This window comes from Tachysurus vachellii, chromosome 11 (assembly GCF_030014155.1).
Source record: "Tachysurus vachellii isolate PV-2020 chromosome 11, HZAU_Pvac_v1, whole genome shotgun sequence".
In the NCBI taxonomy this organism is placed as follows: Eukaryota; Metazoa; Chordata; class Actinopteri; order Siluriformes; family Bagridae; genus Tachysurus; species Tachysurus vachellii.
Genome location: NC_083470.1, coordinates 19,369,670 through 19,394,102, shown reverse-complemented (window position 1 = coordinate 19,394,102; position 24,433 = coordinate 19,369,670). Strand labels below are relative to the sequence as shown.

The 24,433-nt window shown below is 42.1% G+C and overlaps 1 protein-coding gene across 19 annotated transcripts in view; it reads right to left on the bottom strand.

Annotated features, from left to right (window-relative positions):
* magi1a (membrane associated guanylate kinase, WW and PDZ domain containing 1a) overlaps positions 1-24,433 on the bottom strand; it is a 97,652-nt gene that overhangs the window by 7,428 nt on the left and 65,791 nt on the right. For 9 of the 19 annotated variants that reach the window (XM_060881185.1, XM_060881169.1, XM_060881167.1 and 6 more), the window contains 13 exons: positions 24,418-24,433; positions 24,005-24,108; positions 22,541-22,660; positions 22,073-22,258; positions 20,911-21,552; positions 12,329-12,363; positions 9,122-9,389; positions 5,270-5,361; positions 4,743-4,935; positions 3,513-3,836; positions 2,248-2,454; positions 1,062-1,149; positions 734-788 (listed from right to left, as the gene is read on the bottom strand). The exon at positions 24,418-24,433 is cut by the window's right edge. In XM_060881185.1, coding sequence (XP_060737168.1) covers positions 734-788; positions 1,062-1,149; positions 2,248-2,454; positions 3,513-3,836; positions 4,743-4,935; positions 5,270-5,361; positions 9,122-9,389; positions 12,329-12,363; positions 20,911-21,552; positions 22,073-22,258; positions 22,541-22,660; positions 24,005-24,108; positions 24,418-24,433 — 2,330 coding nt within the window. The remainder of the gene's footprint in view (positions 1-733; positions 789-1,061; positions 1,150-2,247; positions 2,455-3,512; positions 3,837-4,742; positions 4,936-5,269; positions 5,362-9,121; positions 9,390-12,328; positions 12,364-20,910; positions 21,553-22,072; positions 22,259-22,540; positions 22,661-24,004; positions 24,109-24,417) is intronic. The other 10 variants (XM_060881168.1, XM_060881179.1, XM_060881181.1 and 7 more) reach the window with 6 other exon arrangements.

Below are 24,433 nucleotides of genomic sequence, written 5' to 3'. Positions count from 1 at the left end.
AAAGTTAGTGTAGATATGATTAAAGTATCAAACATTATGTTTGTCCTTGGATGTTCTGTATCATGTCAGCATGTCCCCCAATATGTACCTGAACTAATCAAGAGGACGCATGAACTAATTTTGGGCTAAACTCGTACAGTAAATTTATCTGACATGCAGCACCTACAAAACATATGAACAGGCTGTAGTTCACTACCAAAAAGAAATAAATAAATAAATTACGGCAAATGTATTTGGTGGGACAGAACCTTCATCGGACACGTCTGACACGAGCTGACGCCTAGTCTACATTTCCAGACAATTATTTGCCATATATCTTCCATGTCGTTCTCTTGTCTAGCATGTACAGTACTATCCCATGTATTTATTTCCTTGTATAATTACTGTCCTGTGTAATTACTCTATATTTTGCAGTGATCTCAGACTTAGTGTTTGCTCTTCAGGTACAGTAAATAAAATTCTACCGTATTACGTTTTGCACGACGTCCCCAAAAACCACCATTTTGTTGACAATAAAGCCCAACTTTATTGATAAGTTTTGTGAGAACACTACAACAACACTGCTGATATTCTAATATACTCTCATCTCGGACATCCCACACAAGTCTGTGGAATTGTACACCATTCTTCCTAGAGATACTCCCTATGTTTGGGTTTTCCTGCCAGCCTCAGCATTAATACTACACTACAAAACACAGTGACAGTTCAGATCAGCACCTGGGAGAGAATTTACCTGATGAGACATTTGTGTTCCAGGTTGGGGTGGAGCCTGTTTCGATTTGTTGTTTCTGTGGGGAAATAAAGATGGATGACTACATACACAACTCTAAAGCAGCCAATCAGTCAGCTTGTCAAAAATCGAACAAAATTACTCCGTCAGTGTATCAAAGAAGACTGTAGAATATATAGAGTATGGTGTGTGTGTGTGTGTTTCGTAGCAATGATCGTGATTGTATTCAGAAAGTTGTCAAAAACAGCAAAGTAAAATGTTTACGGTCAGTGTTGTGTAAACATATTTTTATTTGTGTACTTGTGAGGTAATGCTTGTGCCTCTCACTGACCTGGACTCACTGCTGCTTTGAGGTGTGTGTGTAGTGGTGATCGTGGCAATCTTCTCAGCGTTGGTTAGCAGGGCGGCATTCGAAGATTCTTTTGAAGAGTGAGAAAGATTCATGATACGTGAGGAACAAACAAGTTCTTAAATGGTTTCAGAAGATTTATAGACTATATAAACAAATTAAATGATGAACTGATTTCCCAAAAGATAAAACAAACAAGACGTCCATGGAAAAATAAATCGAGTTTAAAAAGATGAGTGAATACTTTTTCCGATTTTGGAGGATGATTGATTACTCATACACTGAGCTCAGAATTACAGCTAGTACCATCGATGCCTTGACTTTCTCCTACTCCACTTCCCTCCATCTCTATTATTCCCTACACGCACTCAGTCTTCGCTTGCTCTGGTAGCCTGCAATAAGTTCTCTCGCGGTCTCTCCCTCTGTATACCCCAGTGGTGACAGTGATAAAAATAGCTGCTCCTGTCAACGTATCGAACACAAACTGCCATCCTCCTTGTCTGTGTTTGTGTGTGCAGTCAACAATCCTACAGCTAAACCTCATTCTCTCAGTGCAGTATGCCTTATTCTCTCATTCACACAGAGATGTTTATGAGCTGGACAGTTGAAACACAGCGCACACACACTCTTACTAGACTTACTACACTCAGCTAATCAGTAGACTCCAGAATCTGCACTGTTGTGCTGCTTGAATGACAAGGTACATCCAGTTTTCTCCAACTCTTTTTATTGCTCTCCTTTATAACAAGACACCGCACTGAAACTGAAGCAGACTTGAGAAGGTTCAAGACACAGACACAACTGCTGCCTGATTTATAATTGATAATAATAGCTCAAAATAACTGATTTTATACTGTTGAATAGTGTCATTTCTGTGAATACTGATGAGATGAATGATCTAGAGCTGCTCTACATACAGAGAGAAAGCCATCAAACAAATGCGATCTGAGATCCTGATGTTATCATCTACGATAATATCTTTGTGCTTTGAACTGACCCTGAAGGCTTTAAAGGATCGTCTGTCCTATTTGTCAGAGGTAAAGATGTTGTTACATTTATCCCATGCGATAAACTTTCATATATGGTGAGGTAATGGTACAGCTCTTAAACCAGTGGCAATGTGCTTTAGTAGGTCCATAAATGTGATAATGCATGGTTTATAACTCACCATCTCCTGGGATTATGCGCAGTGTGACCGTGTTCCCAGCCTCTTTGATCAGGTTGACAATGTCTGAGTGGGATTTGTTGGTTATAGAGCAGCCATTGACAGCGAGGATGCGATCGCCCACCTTTAGTTTCCCACAGCGGTCCGCCGGACTGGCCTCGATGATCCGTCCTATTTTATGGGGCATGGCCACACATGCGTTTCCAGCTGCTGCATCAAAAGCAGTGTGTGTGTGTGTGTGTGTGTGTGTGTGTGTGTGTGTGTGTGTGTGTGTGTGTGTAAGCATGTGAGAGAGGACGGGAAGGCACACAGTGATAAGACAAAGCAATAAATAGAAAGATGTTTGGTGGTTTGTGACAGAGACCATGATTTGTTTCCCAAGGATGATGAAGCAGAGAAAAGAGGGGAAAGTGGAGAAAAATAGAAGAACAGAATTAATTTACCAAGCAACCAGGCCAAATCCTCTCATAACACTCATCATCCAATCAGATAATCTAATCAAATCAGGCTCCAGCTAATTGGACATGTAAATTAGCTGGTAGCAAAAGGCAAATCACTGCAAGTTATTATTCAGGTGGAACACGGCTCTCGAGTGGTGAGAGGTGTGCGTGTTTAATTTCATGCTCTGTGCATGCATACCTTCAAATCAAAGAGCTGGCTGATGTATAGAAGAGAGAAAGGAGGTATAGAGGCGTGAATCATGACTACTGGTGTGTGTGTGTGCATATGTGTGGTGGAAGACTTAGAAATAACTGTCATGTAAAACAACTCAACACAATATCACCTGTGAGAGCCGCATTTCAGGACATCTTTTACACCCACATGCGGGTGCTTGTACACACACACACACACGCACACACACCCCTAGCAGTCCCAAAGCACAGACCCTGCAGAAACACAGCATCTGTTCTGCAGCCCATTTAAACACTCATCAATTACCTTTGATTTAGCCCACGATAATGAGATAATTATCGTTCTCCACACAAGTGTGATGGTAGCTGGGCTATCAGCAAGACCTTGTGGTGGCACTTTGTGGTGGTAGATCATGCACTCATACACACACTCATCTGCTCTCCATCTACCAATCCGATTATCCATCTCCCACTCTCTAATTGTCATTTCATCACCCACAGGTTTACCTAAGTGCCGAGGCCAGCTATGAACTCCACTTGGTAAACAGTAATTCTGCACTCGCTCAAAAAGCTGAATGTGAGATGCTGATAGACTATGTATATATAAAAGTTTACACACACTCAACGTGCTCTTACCAAATGTAGTGCCGGCATCAGGCCGTGACACGGATGAGACGATGACGAAGCCGAAGCCTTCATTCTCGCCCCTCTGGATTTCTACGTCGTACGGCTGTAGGGCAGTGGGCACTGCGGGCACCACGGCGGGGACCACAGCACTGCCGCTCCCTCCTCCACCACCGCTGCCAATGCCACTGGTGGAGCCTGAGCCTGAGCTGACTGTGTTCAAGGAGTTCTGGCTGCCCTGCGGTGTGCGCTTCTCCTCAGTCAGAGATGGTGCCTGAGTGCTGCTGTGGTGAGACGAGGCAGGGGAAGGCGGCACGTCTCCCTCACCCTTACACACTGCACACAAAATGCAAAAAAAAATTATTCTGCTGAAAAATACAGACGTAAGAATTGACATGTAATTATGTATTACACAACAGAGAAGCAGCAAAGGAATGATATCATGTAAGTAAAATATAAATCACGACAGATCATGCTGTTCTAGGAAAATAATCAACAACAAGGTGGGGTGATGCCACGCTGACACAAAGCAGATTAATCCCTAGCACCCAGGCGTTGGTTATTTTTCGATAAAAAGCCTGTCTCATTTTGTTATACATCTTACATCACAGCAACATTCCAACATGAACATTTTTTATTTTTAATTAACATTATCAATAGTTTTATTTCATCTTATGGAAAAATCCACAAAAAGATTTCTATCACCACTTTCTTTATAGCATCACTTTCATCTGACAATTTCGTAAACGGCGTATAATAAACGTCTACACACAAATCCTCTCCATATCAACAACTACACATTTTAATCAGATTGTGTGAAATGTCTGCTAAACCCCTGTGTGAGGCCTGTGAAAGGGTCACGTATTGGACCAAGAGCATTAACTGTCATAGAAAATGAATTGATACTTTCTGACCAATCAGACTCAAGCATTCAGCATGTCCTATGGCACTATTAAGAATTGTATGTAAAATAATAATAATTTATGTAAAAACAACTGCTATCCTGAAAATGGTTTAGCCCATTAATGATATCTGACTGGTCCTGATGGATGAGGTCCAGTAGAGACCTCACATATAAACTGAGCTGAGAATGAACTGGCATGTACTTTGTATATGTATGAATCTTTCATAATATTGAGTGCATAAATCTTTCTTAAAATAGGCTTTCCACTAATTTTCCCCCCATTATTTCACAGTGTGACAGATCTACCTGGAGGCTAGTGTGTGAATTTTTGTGTGTACCTCCGTAGCTTGTTTTGCGGCGGACTGTGAGATTGACGTGGCCCTGTTTAGCCGCCTGCTGCATGAGCTGCACCACCAGCTGGTGGGATTTGCCCACCACGGCTGTGCCGTCCACACATATCAGCTCATCCCCGGAGCGCAGGCGTCCATCCTCATCCGCCGCACCATACTTTACTATGTGGCCAATGTAGATCTAATAAGTTAATAACACACACACACACACTATTAGCATCTTAAAGTGTCTAGTGTATAACCAAATAAGTTTGCTATGTTAATCATTAGCTAGGTAACATAAACATATAGAAACATAAACATGCCAGAAACATATAGCTCATGTCTGTGTTAGACTACGGCTCAGAGTGTTGAGGGTTCAAGCCCCAGCACTAGGGACTCTAAAGCAAGACCCATAATCCTCTCTGATCCAGGGCAGCCATATCATGGCTAAGAAATGCTAAGAAAGTATATGTGAAAAATAAAGAAGTCGTCTTCTTCTTCTTCTACAACATCAAAGCGTTTGAGAGTCTGACCGGTTCTCCAGGTTCGTTCCCGCCAAGGATCCTGAAGCCGAATCCAGTGTCTTTTCTCCAGAGGAAGATGTCTTGTTCTTGAGAATCTGGCACTGAAATGATGATCAGTAATTAATGAAAGAATTAAAGGCATTATTTGCCATTATTAACATAACAATGCAACATCAACCATTATGCAATATGTGCTCAAATTCAAAAGGGAAGTAAACAAATCAACAGGTCTAAAGCCAACAAAATAATATACAAGATCACAGAAAAGGATTTCCAGTCTTGCAGACACACATACACACTTCTTGTTCCCTTCATTGCTATTTTTTGCTCTCATTCTCGAACACATACCCTAATGCATATGCTCTCTGTCTCTCTAGAGAACTTTAAATGGGGTCAGAAAGAAATACAGAGAAAAAGGAGAAGTCAAAAACAAAGCTAAAATAGAAAGCTTTTCTTTCTGTTATCCTAGCTAACTAACCACATTTCACAGATATATAACAACAAAAAATCATTAACTGAACACATTATTAGGAACACTATACTACTAAAACTGGGTAGAACCTCCCTTTGCTCTCAAAACAGCCTCAAATCTTCACAAGATGTTGTTCCTTTGAGATTCTGGTCCATGTTGACATGATTACATCACGCGGTTGCGGCAGATTTTTCAAGTGAACTTTCATGTTGTGAATCTCCTGTTCTACCACATCCCAAAGGTGTTCTACTGGATTCAGATCCGGTTACTAGGAAGACGACTGAAGTCGTTGTCATGTTCATGAAAGCAGCTTGAGACGACTGTTGCTGTGTGACATGGTGTATTATTATGCTAATGAGTAGAAGATGGTAAATTGTGGCTATAAAGTGATGGACATGATCAGCAACAATACTCAAATAATCTGTGGCATTCAAGCAATGACTGATTGGTATTAACAGTCCTAAAGTGTGCCAAGGAAACATTCCCTACACCATTACACCACCTCTAGCAGCCTGGACTGTTGCGTTCGATGGTGTTCCACTACAGCCTCAGCTTTCTGTTCTTGGCTAACAGTGGAAGTGGAACCTACTATTATAGTTAACATTCCTTAAGGTTTGACATGTTGTGCATTCTGAGATGCTTTTCGGCTCGCAACAATTGTACAAGCTCCTTATCTCGGTTGATGTTTTTTCTTTATTGCATCATTCATATAGATTCTAGAGACTGCCGAGTATAAAAATCCCTGGAGATCTACAGTTAGAGAAACTCTCAAACCGTCCTGTCTGCCACAGTGAATGTAACAGAGATATTTTATCCGCTTCCTGATGGTTGATGTAAATGTTACCTGAAGCTGCTGACCTATATCTGCATGATTATATGCACTGAACTACTGACACACAACTGGCTGAGTAAATAATTACACAAATGTGTAGGTGTTCATTTGAACTTGTCCAAAGAATAAAATCGAAGAAACTATAAACATACTTAAAATATTAAAAAAAGAAATCATAGAGTTCATTAACAAGCATGCACGCACACACAATGTTGCTTTATGGGTCGTTATGGGGGTATTTATCTAATTGTGTATCTAAATATCGCAATGACTAATTGTTGTATCTGCAACCAGAACATAGTTTGGCTATTTCAATTTTATTTTTTTTTTAATAAAAGCAAAATGATCATGTATTTCAATCATTATTAATAAGAAAGACGCAAATACACTTGTGAGCATGACTGGGCAGATTGGGAGTGTGAGAACGAGACTCTCATAGATTTCAGTCCAAAAGTGTAAGAATGCCAGGCTGGTAGGGAATTAAACTGGCACTGATTCAAGAACACGTGTGTGAATGACTGTGAGTTGGACAAAGGTTCAGCAGATGGGTCCCGATTCCCACGTCTCATTAGCCTGCCCCTGGCCTTTATCTGGCCCAATCAGGTGTCACACTAAGCAATCTACACCAATCAGAATGCGAGGCACAAATTTCCACACAGACAAACAGCAAAATGCCCCCCACAGGAAGCTCAGCATGAGTCGTTTAAAAAGCTTGTCTAAAGCGCCTGGCCGACACCCCAAAACCCAGCGCAGATCGTTTAGCTGTCCTAGCTGCTCCTTGCGGATCGTTTAACAGGCCTGACTGGGTGCTGGCAGCATCAGTGGACTCTCGGAAGGTACCAAATGCTGCTATTAATGAACAATCTGCCATGCAAAACATACATACATGCACACACACACACACACACATACACGCCTACCTAGCTGAACTTATTCTGACCTACAATACAAGAACTACAATACAGTTCCAGATGAATTATAGATGACAGCGTGCACATTTTAAATTTTCATATCTCTTGCAAACAGCATGAATGGCACATACAATGAAAAATATCTCCACCTAAACACTACCTTTTCAACTGACCACAATTAGTAAACGAATCCTCGTCTTTATCCTTTTCCTTTTGACGTTCCTGCTCTGTGTTTATCTACTTGTGTGTAATGAACAGCCACTCATAAGCCTCAAGATTTCACCACATCTTCAGAGTTAAACCTTGCTTTTCATATCGTCTCTACTAACGTGTGGGAGGACATGAAAGGGTCATACATAATGTATAAAAGAGTTACAGAAAGAGAGAGAGAGAGAAGGGGGGGGCAGTTATGAGACCTCATTAGTAGTAAGATTTTCTACTTAAAAATGGATCTTATACAAACAAGCACACAAAGAGAATATTAATTTCTACCCAAAATAATACCTACATCCCTGTTCACATCTCTTGCCCGACGCATTACATTTACTACTCGGCTACAGGATACATGTTATTACTCGTACAACACACAAAACACAAGGGAGAATTATCCTGTGGGTTAATGTGCCATATGACTTTTAATACTTTAAAATCTTTCAAAATTATAAAAGTCCCACTGTTGGGGATTTCATGCTTGTGATTAAAATTTTATCTCAGATTCCACAAATTGTAACACAGCACCTTTTTAATAAGGAAAACCTGGTCTATTGGGTGGCAACACAGAAAACTGAGAGAATTGCACAAGTGTGTATTAACCATGAGACACAACTGTCAGCACTACTCATCTAATTACGACCATCTGTAAAGACACACACACACACACACACTCTCTCTCTCTCTCTCTATTGATAGACAGACAGACGGAAAGACAGAGACAGACAGATAGATAGATAGATAATGTTAAACTTCTTTCTTCAGAGTTGGTTGTTGTGTGATAGGGAAGTTGTTTAATTTGCACTTAAAGCAAGGTTTAATTACAGTGTAATTTTACTCACAAGAGCACTTTGCTTAGTTACTTACCATCACATTTGAGGGATGTTTTCATATTTCCAGTAACTTTATTTGTTTCCCCTGCCTCTACCTGGTCCATGTAAAAAGGCATCAAAGCTAACTACCTAAATTGTTGGCCTTAGTCATTATTAGAATGCTCCTGTGTTCCAGTTTGGAGTGTTTTCACTACTTGAATGGCAAGAAAATCTAATCGAATATCTCATTCCACCTTGTATCACACAGAAACATGCCAGGGGTATCATTAAGCCAAAATTAAAAATAATAAATAAACAAACAAATAAATAAATAAATCAAACTAGACTTTAAGTGCAGCTATTGTTCTAAAAGTGAGATAAGACTCACTTTGTGTGATCCTTCTACCCTACTCCATCCTTCATGTCTGAGTGGGAACTAAACAACACTGAGTGATAACCAAACAAGGCTGCATGTTCTTCAGCCTAACAGAAGCTCGGAGATCAGTGAAGGTGGAAATACTTTACATGCTTTTGTTTTCATTTCTTCACTTCTGTTTGTAAAGAATTAATTGTAATAAAGTAATTGTAGTAAATAAGAATGGAAAAAAAAAAAACTTCACTCACTTCGGCTCTCGTACATGCTCCTGGACTGCGCCCAGATCTTGAAAGGATCTGGTTTCTTCTGAAGAGTGCCATTAGTGGGTGGCTCCAATGGTGGCAAGCTTGGGAGAGGCTGGGTCGGAGGAGGGGGCACTGGGGGTGGAGCTGCCAGCGTCTCACTCGGCACAGGGGGCACGGCGGGTACGGCGCGGGCCGGTGAATCTGTGTGGGTGCTCCGGTGGCTGCACACACTGTGTTGTGAGCTTCCCTGGCTGTCCTTCCTTTCCAACTGCTGACAGACAAAAAGAGAGGTGGGAAAGAGACAGAAAGTTGGAGGAGTAGGGCAAAGGGAGAGAGAGACGAGTTAGAGAAAAACGTGGGTTTGCAATACAGTCAGCTCCTGTCTACATTTCACTGATGCAACTGAATGCAAATCATCAAGTGACCCTGGAGTGGAGGGTGGAGGATGAGAGAGAGAAACAGCGAGAGAGAGAGAGAGAGAGAGAGAGAGAGAGAGAGAGAGAGAGAGAGAGAGAGAGAGAGAGAGAGAGAGAGAGAAAGAGGAGTTGCTTCGCCAGCACTCATCACTGAACTCACTTCCCATCTAAACAAAGCTCTTTAGAACTGACCCACAACGTCAGACAGCGAGCAAGAAACAGCATCTGACATGGACATGAGTGAAAACCACAAGCACAGGGGAAACAGAGAAATGCAGACTGATGATGGGTGACTGATGGAACAAGAAAGATCAGGTGATAATGGGACACTGAGCTTGGGTTTGGAAATAGACAACAGCACGAATCAAAGGAGAGAGGAGAGAAGAAGGAGAAGAGGACATGAATGAAGAGAAAGCAAGGTCATCCTATTGTGTATGTGGATATATGCTTGTTGCTTTGAAACCCACACACGTCATTCTGTTCTTCAGAGAAATCTACCCCTCCAACCCCAACCCCTCCCATACCTCCCTCCCTCCTGACCTCCATCTAGTTGAATGAATATTACCAAAGCAAAAGATAACAGCTCAGATCCTGTAAAAATAAAATCCTTATATTATAAGGTCCATATTTTGCTGTTCTTGTGGGACACAAAATCTCACCACAAACACATACACAGGGCTGAGGCTAAAACAAAAATAATCAAGCCTAGCAATCCCTCTGGTGAGAAACTAAAAGCACTACAGCACACCATTACTTTCTCTCTTCCTTCTCTGACTCCTTTTATTTCACCCTTTTTCAAACACAAACCTCAAACCTTATTCATTCATAACATGTGAGCTACATTACAGTATATAGTGTACAATCTGTACGTCTGTACCTCCTGAATTCTAAAAGTGTTTCAGTTCTGTTAAATTTTAGTGAGCTTTTAGTCATCTGATATGTCTAATCATCTCTACCACTGATGATCGGAGCCTTTTTAGAAATTCACCAATTACCCAGAATAGAATTAGTCCAATTATGCAAACTTAATCCCTTTGTTCTGAACTATCCAACTTCCCCTGAACCTGTAATTTAATACAGTACATGGGTTTGTGCAGGTGAAGGTGGGAAACGGAGCTAATAAAGACTTGTGTATCGGTAGACAAAAGTGACATGTTAAATAGTGCAGCATGTGGTCACTTTGGAACAGAAGCATGATTCAGCACATATGTGTTTGGTTGGTTGTGGCGTGTGAAGCAAACTAACAATCCAACATACAACAAATAAAACCCTAAACAGACCTGAGACTTTTTATTTGAATGATTACAAAACTATCACCTTTTCCTCCACATCAATGTATTCACAAGCACACTTTCATGTTATTTTGCTGATATTAGAGATAAGAACAGGGAGAGGAGGCAAGGTGCCGAGTAATGACAGTGAGAGTAGTACAGATTAAAATGAGTCTTATCTTGTCTTGTTCAAGAAACTACAGTAACTCTGCAAATATATACAGAGGAGAGGAGAGGAAGGGATGGGAGGGGAGAGAGGAGAGGAGGGGGGGAGAAAAGAGAAGAGGAGAGGACAGTAGGGGAGAGGAAAGGAGAGGAGGGGAGGGGAGGGGGAGGAGGGGAGAAGAGCGGAGAGGAGTTGAGGGGGGGAGAGGAGAGGATAAGGGGGGAGAAGAGAGGAGAGGAGGGGAGGGGAGAGGACAAGAGAGGAGGGGAGTTGAGGGGAGGGTTAGAGGAGAGGAGGGGAGAAAAGAGAAGAGGGGAGGAGAGGAGGGGGAGAGGAGGGGAGAGGAGGGAAGAAAAGAGAAGAGGAGAGGAGGGGTGAGGAGAGGTGAGGAGAGAAGAGGAGGGGAGAGGAGAGGATGGGAGTGGAGAGGAGAGGAGGGGAGAGGAGAGGAGAGGAGAGGAGAGGAGGGGAGGGACAGAAGTGGAGAGGAGAGGAGAGGAGAGGAGACGAGAGGAGAGGAGAGGAGGGGAGAGAAGAGAAGGAGAGCACAGGAGATGAGAGAAGGGGAGAGAAGGGGAGAGGAGAGAAGGGGAGGGGGGGAGGAGAGGAGGGGAGAAAAGAGAAGAGGAGAGGGGAGGAGAGGAGGGGGGAGAGGAGGGAAGAAAAGAGAAGAGGAGAGGAGGGGTGAGGAGAGGTGAGGAGAGAAGAGGAGGGGAGAGGAGAGGATGGGAGGGGAGAGGACAGAAGTGGAGAGGAGAGGAGAGGAGAGGAGAGGAGGGGAGAGAAGAGAAGGAGAACACAGGAGAGAAGAGGAGATGAGAGAAGGGGAGAGAAGGGGAGAGGAGAGAAGGGGAGAGAAGAGGAGAGAAGAGGGGAGGAGAGAAGGGGAGGGGGGGAGGAGAGGAGGGGAGAAAAGAGGAGAGAAGAGGAGGGGAGAGGAGAGAAGAGGAGAGAAGAGAGGAGAGAAGAGGGGAGGAGAGAAGGGGGGGAGAGAAGGGGAGGGGGAGGAGAGAAGGGGGGGGAGAGGAGAGAAGGGGAGAAAAGAGGAGAGAAGAGGAGGGGAGAGGAGAGGAGAGGAGGGGAGAGGAGAGAAAACCAATGACCTTAAACTCTACATTTTTTACTACAGAACTCAATGCTACATGTCTTATATGTAACATACTTTAATCATCTGTGAACATAATTATTTTTTGCTACAGGTTTTATTATTCTCATTATTATTGCATCACCTTGTAAAAGGTTTTACAGAATTATTGGCATAAAAATAACACTCATTAAAGCGAAAGTGAACAGGACACAAAACTGGGAGGAAGTACGCTACAGAGAAGGGAGACAGAAGACTGAGGATGTTACTCACCACCACTTTTGGACTCCTCTTGGCCTGGACCACCCCTGTGAAACAGCGGCACAGAGAAAGAGAAAGCATTAATACCTCTTTTCCCAGTCCTGCCCTCCACCCAAAAAAAAAGAAAAAAAAAAGAAAAAAAAAGAAACAATGACAAGTGTGGAGCCTCGTAAAACAGAGAAGTCGAGCGCTCGCTCTTGTTCCCTGCCTTCTTCTCTCTAACTCTCTCTCGCACTCTCCTTGTGCTTTGGGAGCATGTATGAAGCGGAGGCACGGTTGTGACGCTTGTATGCCTCTCCACCAATCTCTGATTCTCAGCAAGGGAGCAAAAGAGGGAGGGATGGAGAGAGGGAGGGAGAGAGGGGAGAGGAAAATGAGCAAAGGAATCTGGATATCTGTGGAAGCTGCTATGTCCTGGAGAGCGCGGACTGCCTGTTTGCACACGCTATCCTGCTTGTGTTTGTGTGTTTGTGCAAGACCATTAGACAGCCTCCATGGCATTGAGAGCAAGACACCTTCGTTCTAGCTCTTTCTCTCTCTCTCTCGCTCTCTCTCTCTCTCGCCCTCTGCCTCTCATGGTAATACCCAACCCCCGCACCCTGTCTCTCTTATGCTTCCTCACCTAAAAATCTCTCTCACACACACACCCCCTGAGTTTTTGATTCCCACTTCCCATTCTAATTTACATATGCATGTACACACTCGCATCTCATCACTCTGGGATGGCTCTGTAAAACAAATCGAATCAATCACACAGGTCAATCGCAATCATTTCTACGCACTTGAATTCATTCAAAATGATCGAAATATGCGTGTGTGCGACTCGGCACGTGTGATGCCGCTTTCTTCTTGCTTATATAATATACACCTCAGTGAGCGTCTTTATAAATATGCAGTTTCAGATTCGGAGCAAAGCAGCACATTCATTCTTTATGTATTTCTTATTCACAGGGGACTCAGAGGTTCAGAGGGAAAAAAGATGTCGTGCAACCGAAAGCGTTCAGAGAGTCACAATTTCTGCCTTAAAGTACGTGTCTCTGCATCGCTCTTCGCCTAAGTCATTAAATGTTAAAAGGTGCTTTTTAGTTCTCTTCCGCTCCTTTTCTCTGGCTCGCTTCCCGTGTTACGCTCTTGCAGACTTTCAGGCTACGTTCACGTTTCGAAGCTAAAGTGGCACAAGTTTGCAAAGCTGTATGAGTGCAAAAGAAATCGATTTCTTTCCTGTTCCGAAGCTATGTAGTCAAACTATAGAGATAAATTCATGAAAATCCAATCTTTTCTCTTCTGTGTAATACAATCTGATCAGGTGTCCTAATTCAGCATTAGTTTTTCACCTCGTCACTCCGTTGTCTTAGATCATTAGATCTGAAGGTCAGTTGACAGCCCAGCAGCTGTTCATGATTAGTGTGAAGAGACTTCCTTTTTTTTATTTTTTATTTTTTTTTAAATACACACCACGTATAAAAAAAACACAACGTAAAGCGTATCAGGTGAGGAATTAGTTGGCTACATTGTGCGTCTTCTTCCTAGTTATTAACTTGGCAATTAGCTATCAAATTGAAGAAATAGTTTAAGCTTCAACTATTAGGCGTGAAGATGCATCAGATGTCTTCAGTGGAAGTCCTGCACACCACGCCTACAGTAATCACGGCTTCCTGTCTGTGTCTTGTCAGTCTCCGAGGTGTCATCTAGCACAACATGCCTGAAATAATAAAGGGAATGACCTTTCAAATAACCCCTATGATTGCAAAGGTGATTCCCCCAAGGGAAATCAACAGTGTTTACATTCAGTCCTGGAAATCAACATCATCCTCACTTTTTCTTCCAAAACAGCCAGCATTTCAAATCAAGCCACAAAGACTGCATCCTGACTTGAATTAAGCACAGTGAAGGTCGTTTAGTGTGAAATCGCAGAAAACCCGGGATGAACTGACTCCCTCTAGGGTTGGGCATTCTCACTCTCTCACTCATCTTCTACCGCTTATCCGAACTGCCTCGGGTCACGGGGAGCCTGTGCCTATCTCAGGCGTCATCGGGCATCAAGGCAGGATACACCCTGGACGGAGTGCCAACCCATCGCAGGGCACACACACACTCATTCACTCACGCAATCACACACTGTGGACAATTTTTCCAGAGATGCCAATCAACCTACTATGCAGGTCTTTGGACCGGGGGAGGAAACCGGAGTACCCGGAGGAAACCCCCGAGGCATGGGGAGAACATGCAAACTCCACACACACACAAGGCGGAGGTGGGAATCGAACCCCCAACCCTGGAGGTGTGAGGCGAACGTGCTAACCACTAAGCCACCGTGCCCCCCCTGAGTTGGGCATTATAATATCTTATTACATTCAAAAGTAGTTTGGCATTATGACATACTGTGGCATAAGTAGGCAGGTTGGCTGTTTTGGGAACAAGGTCAGAGAGGCTAGATTGAGATGGTTTGGACATGTACAGAGGAGGGAGATGGTTATATTGGTAGAAGGATGTTGGAGATGGAGCTGCCAGGTAAGAGGTCAAGTGAAGAGCCAAAGAGGAGATATATGGATGTATTGAAAGGGGATATGAAGGTAATTGTTGCAAGAGTAGAGGATGCCGATGTGGAAACAGATGATTCGCTGTTGTGACCCCTAACGGGAAAAGCTGAAAGAAATAGTAGAAGAAGAAAAAGAAGAAGTGACATAAGAAGGCACACGCGAATTATGTTTATGGCATGTAGACAAACAGGAGCAGTTCATTAGTCGGAGTTGCGGATGAATTTGTTCCTAAAAGGAGAGCTAGGTCAGCGGCGTGGATGGTTTTTTCTTTGGATACGAGGTCAGGCTCAGAAGCAGGAAGGTATTGAAATCTTTATCGGTAAAGATTAACTGAATCAGACATTTGGTCTTGCAGTGACCTTGATACTGTTGGGATCAGTGCTGGTTATACTGACAGTTCCACATCAGTACTACAACATTCGGCCGCTCGTTCTTAAGATGTGGTGCTAACAAAGTTCTTGGATGGATGACCTGAAAACAGAAGTGGAGGCATAAAAGAATCTGCTCTTTTTCCCAAACCGTCCAGTTTTGTTGATAAATGGCTCTCAGTATCAGGCCACGTAACCTTAGCTGATAATAAACAGATTTAAAAAATCTAGTAAGGAGTGAAAAGAGTCTCTGGTATCAGTGCCTTGTAGATGTGACTATGTTTTGTGGTTGTTTCTTGGTTGCATGACAAGCTGTGTTTCTGTCATTAATTTCCAGAGGTGGATGAAGAAATGACTGTTTAGAGCATTAATAATATACGTGGTAGTATGTATCTTGCTTTGTAGGCATTGGTAGGCATTATATTCATTTGGAATTATATTCCAAAAGTGTGATATGTTTCTTGTGAATAAATGAAAGCATATTAACACTCTGGGAAATATGCTGAAGTTGATAATACCAAGTTATATGCTGCACACATTCTTCCACACCTACAAATGCACCACTGGTTTCCTTACATGTACAAATGAACACACTATAATTAAATGAGCTAGTGGAGGTTGCTCATACTAAGTGCTGCTGATTAATTCTGCTTCTTGTACAGCGAACACTCTGGACGTCACGAATGGAAGCGCATATGCAGGGTTTGTGTCTGTGTGCTGCATAATCCTATGAGCGTTCACTCTGAGGAGGTGGACAAGAAGCAAGTAAGAGTGTGTGTGTGTGTGTGTAGGTTATAACAATCTATGTATAGCAGTGAACCTTTCTGATAATCTGATCGTGATACTGAAATTCAGAGAGACACTGTGTGTGTGTGTGTGTGTGTGTGTGTGTGTGTGTGTGTGTGTGTGTGTGTAAAATTGTGTGGGAGACTTTTGCATCTCGTACATCCTTGGAAGGATGTCCTGGCCATCTGTCTCCAAGAGTGCGTGCATGCGCACACACACCACACACACACACACAAACACACACGCCACACACATTCGTGCACTCACAAAGGTTCAAATCCACAAATCTACATCATATATCTTCTCCACTTCTCTGACTCTTCTTCTTCCTCTGATTTGATTTCTAATCTAAATAGATTGCATGACAGATGCTCCTGATATGTGACAGGCCTCTCTAACCAGCTGAAGTCATGATGTAACTTGATACGCTCGTGATTAAACCCAGCCGTGATTTTAAATCTCATCTACTCATCTAGATTTAGTTACATGTAGTTATAGAGGTGGCTGTGCATCCCTACAGGTAAGGCTACACTAGACAACATAACATCCGGGAGAAGAGAATCTACAGAGTATCCGGAACAAGTCTGCCAGCTTCGTGAACAGTTACTTTCCCACAGGCCATAAGGCTGAAAAACAGATCTTCCTGAAGGTCATCTCGCTGCTTTCTATGCCTACATCATCCTGTTCTTTCCTCAGGCCATCACGCTGCTCAACATGGATATGTCCACTCTACAGATCCTTGAGGACTGACAACTCCTCACACTGCAAGTTGCACTGTGTATTTTTTTTGTACATCTCTGTTTTTGCACAAAAATCTCGACAAACATACTATTTCTCTATTCACATACTATTCACTTTAATCCCTCGAGGAACTGTATGTAACTGTGTATGTGACTATTAAAATCATAAGATCTTGAATCGAGACACATCTAGACATGTATACAGATCAGTGTGGTATCACAGTTTGGACCCCACTTTATAGAACAACATATATAATAACAATAAATGTAATAACTTTGATAACAGTGGTTTGCACTTTTCACCCTTGGAACTAAATAAGAAAAAAAAAATAGAAATCACCCTCCTTCTGCCCTAGCTGGGCTTCATCAACCCCTGGACCCTACTGTACTTCAAGAACCATTATAACAAAGTTCATTTGTTATATTCAAGAAAAGTGTTCATTTTCACTCTTGTACATAATTGTATAGACTTAGGAATTTGGTCTAGAGAAATCGATCTGTTTATAAATATATAATTATCTCTACTTCTTTTTTCTTAGGAGCTGTACGAGTGTTTACTTGAATCTTCTCTCTCTCTCTCTCTCTCTCTTTCTCCTTGTACTGCAGTGCAGCAGAGCATCGTCATGGAAACAAGCAGGCGGCAAGATGGAAGAGATTTACAGCAGCGCTCTTAGTTCAATAGTCATATCATGTGTGTGTATGTGCATGTCTCAACCCCGACCAACCCTCTCCGTTGATCATACCATTCTCTTCCCTTTTCCTGACGCTCACACTCTCCTAATCCACTACAGCTCTCCGGCTCGTTGCTTATTCGTGACAGACTGCAACAAAGTTTAATCCTTCAGAATCTGAAGCTCCACACAGTTTCTAACAAGCAACATTCGTGCAGGTTTTGCTGCTACAGAATGCTGCCTCCAGCTCACAACGGCTTAATTAGCTTATGAGACAAATCACATTGAAGACAATGATGTGTGAAGTGTTTAGTCTAGGAGGAAAGCGAAACAGATCTCTAATGACCAAACACCTTTCAGTCCCTCACACCAAGTCTGGATCACGGCCTGGTTTTGTAAGGCAAACAATTCCTACACTTGTAGGTAAAACAGATCCTTACAATTTGAAGTTTTTTTTGCATTACGTTGCTCTTGATCATTCTGCGCAATGGTGCACATTGATTTTAAAGCATATTTTCACCTCATAAGTGTATTAGTGCAATTATTCCACCTTCTGTGAGTGACTAGCCTTGAGCAATTCCCTAATTAGGCAGTGGTTTGAAAAGTCTACCATCCATAAACAACTATGATGCAACAACTTCAAACTGTAAAATCCACTTTCTAAAATGTATTTTGTGGAACAATTTTGCATAGGCCCTTATCGAGAGTGACTTTCAGTTCCCATTTATACAGCTGAGCAATTGGGGGTTAAAAGCCTTGCTCAGGGGGCCAGGAGTGGCAGCTTGGTTGTCCTGGGATTCAAACTCACAACCAAAGTAGCTTGATGAATAACTGTCTGATAATAATACAGTAATACCTCGAGATACGAGTTTAATTCGTTCCGTGACTTTGCTCGTATCTCAAATTGCTCGTATCTCAAATTGCTCGTATCTCAAAACAATTTTCCCCATTTAAATTAATTGAAATCCCATTAATCTGTTCCAGCTCGCAAAATTCCACTCCAGCTGTTTTGTTTATGTGTTTTGAATATGAAAAATGTACAGTACCTGTATTTATAAATGACAAATATTGTATAAAAACATACAGTAATAAAAGAGAATGTTAAAAAAATAAACTGGTTTTACTTTACGGAAGATGCGCACGGAGGTGTTGAGGGAGGAGCAAACAGGCAGAGGAGTTAGGAGGAATTACACTTTCACTTTCGTTCACTTACTCGCTACTGTACACTCTTAATGCTACTTTACACTTAAATGGAACTTAACTAAACTTCACTAAAATTAACGAACTTAACTGAAATTCTCTTAACTGAACTTAACTGCTACAATTTCTGTTTTCTTTACATTAATTTTGATAAATTTTCTTCATCTCTTTTCTCTTCACTTGTTTTTGCCTTTTTTGTCACTCTTTCTTCACTAACATCTGCCGGTCGATTTATTAAAAACCTGTCCGGTCGGCATATCAGATGCGGTGTAGTCGCACAAGTTAATTTTTTTAACGGATCCAACGCTTAATATGGATCCGAAAGTTACGGATCCACAGACGGTCGGCACCTCACTCAGCGCCTTTGCGACTCTCCATAGGAAATGAATGACTTCCTGCTTATCGGCCGTCGTTTGTCGTGTGCAGTGGAAATGTGGCTTTAACCGAGTGAGATGCGGGAAGCTGAGACGGGGGAAACAGAGCACACGTGGTTGTTGGGATCTTTGTTTCGGGGCTCGGATGCTCGTATCTCAAAAATTTGCTCGTATCTCAAGCCAAAAGTTTGGTCGAATCGTATGTCAAAGCACTCGTATCTCGAGGTATCACTGTACCATGTTTCCCAGCTAAGGCAATGACACAGTAAGTCCTTCACTGCTTTTTCCTTCACACTACATATGAGATGTAGACATGTGTGTCATGATGGTTGCTGATAATGGGCCTCTGTGAGACAATGTGATCTACATACATTTCTTTGGTGGATAAACTAGCCAAGCTGCCACTAACAGGCTTAGTTTAATCTGGCTTCATTAATCTTAACCTCAGGAAACATTCACAACATAAGTGCTTTGACAGGTTGCATAACTGTATTGACCGCTGCAGAACTCAGCAGCAAGATTTGAACACAATACAGTGGACAGAACAAGCTCAGGATACAAAGCTCCCTCATTGTGTCTATATCCTACACACATGGGCAAAAAGACAGGCCTTGGGAAGTGTGTGGGTTATTGCTATGGCAACAGGGTGTGTTTCCTCCTCTCTCTCTCTCTCTCTCTCTCTCTCTCTCTCTTTGCATTTGTGCATTTTTATGATTCACCTTGGTGTATCTACTGTATGCACTATGGTGTGTTATATGAACTGTCACAGTAACAACAGAGCGAGTAAGTGATGATGAGTGAAAAGCCTAATTCTATTCTATCCAGGCTTTACTGCAGCAGCCTAACATTCTGAGTGCCACTGGTTTTATGCTAATTCGATATTTACAAGTGAAGTGCCAGAGTATCGTCCTATAATGCTGATCTTATAGGATCAGCAAAAGCTATGCAAAACCCTGTACTTCAACTACTACAGCAGAAATGCTAACACTGGCCGCTAAACAATTACTCTAATACAAACAAAGAAAAAAGAGACAGGACCGAAGACACACAATTGATGGTATACTACAAGAAAGAGTTGATGGTTGAAGTAGAGAAGCCCAATTTGATCATTTAACTGGTTTTGCTCTAATTATGTTTTATAAAAAAAGAAAAAAAGAAAAAAATACCTGTGATATTCGCCTAATCCTAACATACACCCACTTACATCAACCTACATATTCAGTTATGCTCATGTGCAACTCATTCTGTTTCCATATTCATTCCAAGGTCAAATGAAAGTTACAGGCATGAAGTCCTCACCCTATACAGCTATCGCTCAATATTCTGAAAAGAACACAAAGACTCTACAATTAAAGCTGACAAGAATAGCCTAAGCAAGCAATAATTAATAGGCTATATAAGGAATAAAACATGGCGAGGATAATAATCATTGATACAGTCGTGTGATGTGGATCGATGAGAAGCTGAGTTAGGGATACAGTTCACAAATTGATCATTCAAAGTGTTTTATTCTGCTCATACCACTGCATTAGTCCCTCTTTTATCTTAAGTAGAGTTAAATACAATGTCTTTAATCGTTAAAACCTTAACGAAACAGCTTTTTCTCTGTATAAAGCCTTAGCACTGGAGAATCCGCACATAAATGCTAAATGAGCAAGGACTCCAGAGTCACTTTGTCATGGCTGACCATGTGCTATGACCCAAAGCGGCGAAAAAAGAATTTCAATTTATCATTTTTACTATTTATACATAATGATCTGATATACCGTGTAGTGCCACTTGGTATCCTATTAACAACTGGTGTGTTTATGTTTATGTTGAAAGTTAACCCACTACTAAGGGGTCCAGGATCATGATTATCTATCGAGACCCTTTATACCATTAACTGTCCTACCACACTTTACAAAGTGCTCACCTCTCTGTACCAGCATGGTGACCTCACTGCCTTTAGGACACTTGCTGAGAAGCTCCACCACCTGGTTGTGACTCATGTTCTGCACGTTCCTCTTGTTCACCTCTACCAAAATGTCTCCCTCCTTCAGGCCACGACAGCGTGGGTAGTCTACAATTTGCTTGACCTTCTGGCCACCCCCGATGGCACTCCCAATGACACCACAGTCAGCAATGGTGAAGCCAAAGCCCTTGTCACCCTTCTCCATGTGCACGGTTATCAGCTCAGGCTGCGTGGCGATGGACGATGCAAGGGTCACAACGTCACTACCGTAGTTCTCTGGCATCATCATCCCCTCTGCTGTAGGACTGTAGGGGCGAGGCTCCATGCCCACTGTACCCACTGTACCCATTCCTGTCTGACATGGGCCCAAGGGTGGCGGATCAAAGGCTTCCTGGCCGTTGACGATGATAGGCTCTTTGTCCAGGATGGCCACCGAAGTCACCAGGCTGGTGTTAGGGTCATCAGGGTCGAAAGGCAGCGGGTACCCACGGCACAGTTCCAACTGCACGGCTGAGCCGATAGGGATGGACTGGAAGATCTTGACTACCTGAGCGTGTGTGTAGCCCAGAACGATGGTGTCATTAACACTGACGATGACGTCACCTGGAGAAGACACAGACACGAGTACACTTGAGCTACATATTTAAAAGAACTGCGTTTTAATGACAAGAAATGTTTGGGTTTAGATGGGTATCGGATGTATACAGATGTGTGCACATGTAATCAAGTATCTGCTCTTCTGCGTATATGAGCTCACAGTCAGCCACAATTAGCAAGTGTCACTGTGAGTGTCGGTTAAAGAGACTATGACACCCAGAGAGCACAGATAACTCTCTTTCCTTGGCACCTGGTATGGATTTCAGTGGCATCGCTGGGAGATGGTAAGTTTTAAGCAGTAGGACAAACAAACGTCTCTATTGCACCATGTGAGAGTGTGTTTAGATAAATGTGTGTATGAGGTGTGTTTGAGGCACAGATGTGTCCATCAAGCTGTTGCTCATGTAGAATGACAGTGCAACTGACACACTGATGGCAGGATAATGCTTGATATCTGATGTACAATCATTCAGTGTCAATTTTGAAAGTGTGTCTGTGTCTGTGCGTGTGTGTGTCTCCATCCTACCCGTCTCCATCTTGCCATCCAAGGCTGCTGGTCCGTCTAATATGAGACTCTTGATCTGTAAGAACTCATCTGGCTCGTCTCCTCCGACCACGGTGAAGCCAAATCCCCGCCTGCTTTTCAGTAGTTTGGTGCTTATAAATGTGCCCTTGAGTTCTGCGGGGTTTCTTGTGAAGAACGGCTTCCCTCCTACACAAACACACACACATGCATCCACACTCACACACTTCTGGAATATTTAAAAATACTACACCAAAACCAAAAATGAGACTCCTGGCATAATCACACTTGTCTTAATGACTGAATCAGAATCGGCACGAGAGCAATGCAGGATTATTTCACTGCTAAAAATCGGAAGCATTTTTCGGACAAATTTCTGTTACAAAAGTGTTTTATCTGAATCGATTTGTTAATTGTTCTGCAGCAGTTTAGCTTCCTTTCCGTTATTAAGAGCAGCAGACAGACGCTCACGTTTGCATCCGGGGACTGGCGGGAGCTGTGGGCCGCTCTGAGGCTCTCGGTATGTCTCCAAGTGGTTTGGAATGTATGCGGTGATCGGAGCACCAGCGGACGAGTGCTCCTCTATCCATTCTGTACAGAGAAACATTCACAATCCTGGTGATCATATTCCCCAACAGATATTACCACAACTAAAAATAAAGAAGCTGTGAACTATTGATCATTTCAACAGAATAATAAAATGTTCTGGAATGATGCTTGCGTCTTATACAAGCATTCACAGTGAAAGTCTTGGATATGGTAACCATCTGTTTTACAGGTTTTATATATATATATATATATATATATATATATATATATATATATATATATATATATATATATATATATATATATATATACACACATATATATATATATATATATAATAAAAAATATGTCACAAGCGCTGCAGTAAACTCATTATTTCAGGGATAGAAAAAATATGGCACAACCTCCACGCAGATATTATAGTGGATATAAAAGCTACACACCCCTGTTAAAATGGCAGGTTGTTTGTTTTTCACCATTACTGTGGCATTTCACCTCGATTAAAGTGCCGGTTCCAGCCGGTTCCATTACCATTACCAGCAGGAAGTTTTTCACCATTACTGTGGCATTTCACCTCGATTAAAGCGCCGGTTCCAGCCGAAAAAAAAAAAAAAAACAGCTCTAAGGTAGGTGCTACGCTTTTATTTATTTATTTATTTGGCACTAAGCATACAGTTAACTCAACAGTTATCATCAGACCCTGTTTATACATTTTGGCTTTCATATAGCCATACAAATATATACATAGTCCTCATTACTAAAAGGTTTCTATAGATACATCTTTATCTTTGTAGTAGTAGCGAGGACGTTAGATGCGTAGCCGTATGTTTACACGTGACTTTTTGAGAAGTTGTTTTAGTATATTAATAAATTATTTAGTCTGCAGCATCAGTTTTTTTTTTTCAAACTTGTACTAAATAAGCTTGACATGGTGACAGTTGCAGCTAAATTAGCCTCGGGAAAAGTTCCCAGTCTGATAACGTTACTGCTTTCTATAAAAGCTAGTTTTAAATGTTTACAGCTCGGTCGACCCACACGCACATCTTTCAACACATGGAGACAAAATTAGTCAGAGCCTCAAATACACAGCGTCTTTAAAAAGACTTGAAAAATAGTTATCTGCTTATCTTAGGATTCACATTAGCATTTAGAATGGATATTCTTTCTAAAAAGCCGCCTGGTCAATAACGAATTAAAGCTATTATGGTCAAAGTCTATTGTATAATGCTAAATGACCGCTATACTATAGTGGAGCGTTCACGTGAATAAGAAAAGAACTAATTCGTCTTATATGACTGTACGATTGTCTTCGTCGAGACGTGGAACATTGTGGCAGACAATAGATACAGTGAGAATGGAATAGAGAGAGAAAAAAGCGGAACGAACCTCTGACGTAGCGCTCACCTTCTGGTGGCTGCTGGATATCGACCTGCTTTTTAAGTCTAGCCTCCAACATCGGGTCCTCATACTGTGTCCTTCTGTTTATGTGACTAAGAAAGAAACACACAGAGAGAGAGCGAGAGAGAGCAAGAGAAAGAGAGAGAGAGAGAGAGAGAGAGAGAGAGAGAGAGAGAGAGAGAGAGAGAGAGAGAGAGAGACGAAGAGAAAGCAAAAAGTTATCGTCTCGAAAACAAATGATAGGGATTGGGAGGGAATCTGGTGCACAGACACTTACAAATCCCCAGCATTCAAAGCTGGAGGGAAAAGAATCCGGCTTGGAACTGGCTACTTGTGTGTGTGTGTGTGTGTTATTGTTATGATGGCGAAACTTAAGAAAGAATACAAAGTCTTAGACTTACTCTACATAATATACAC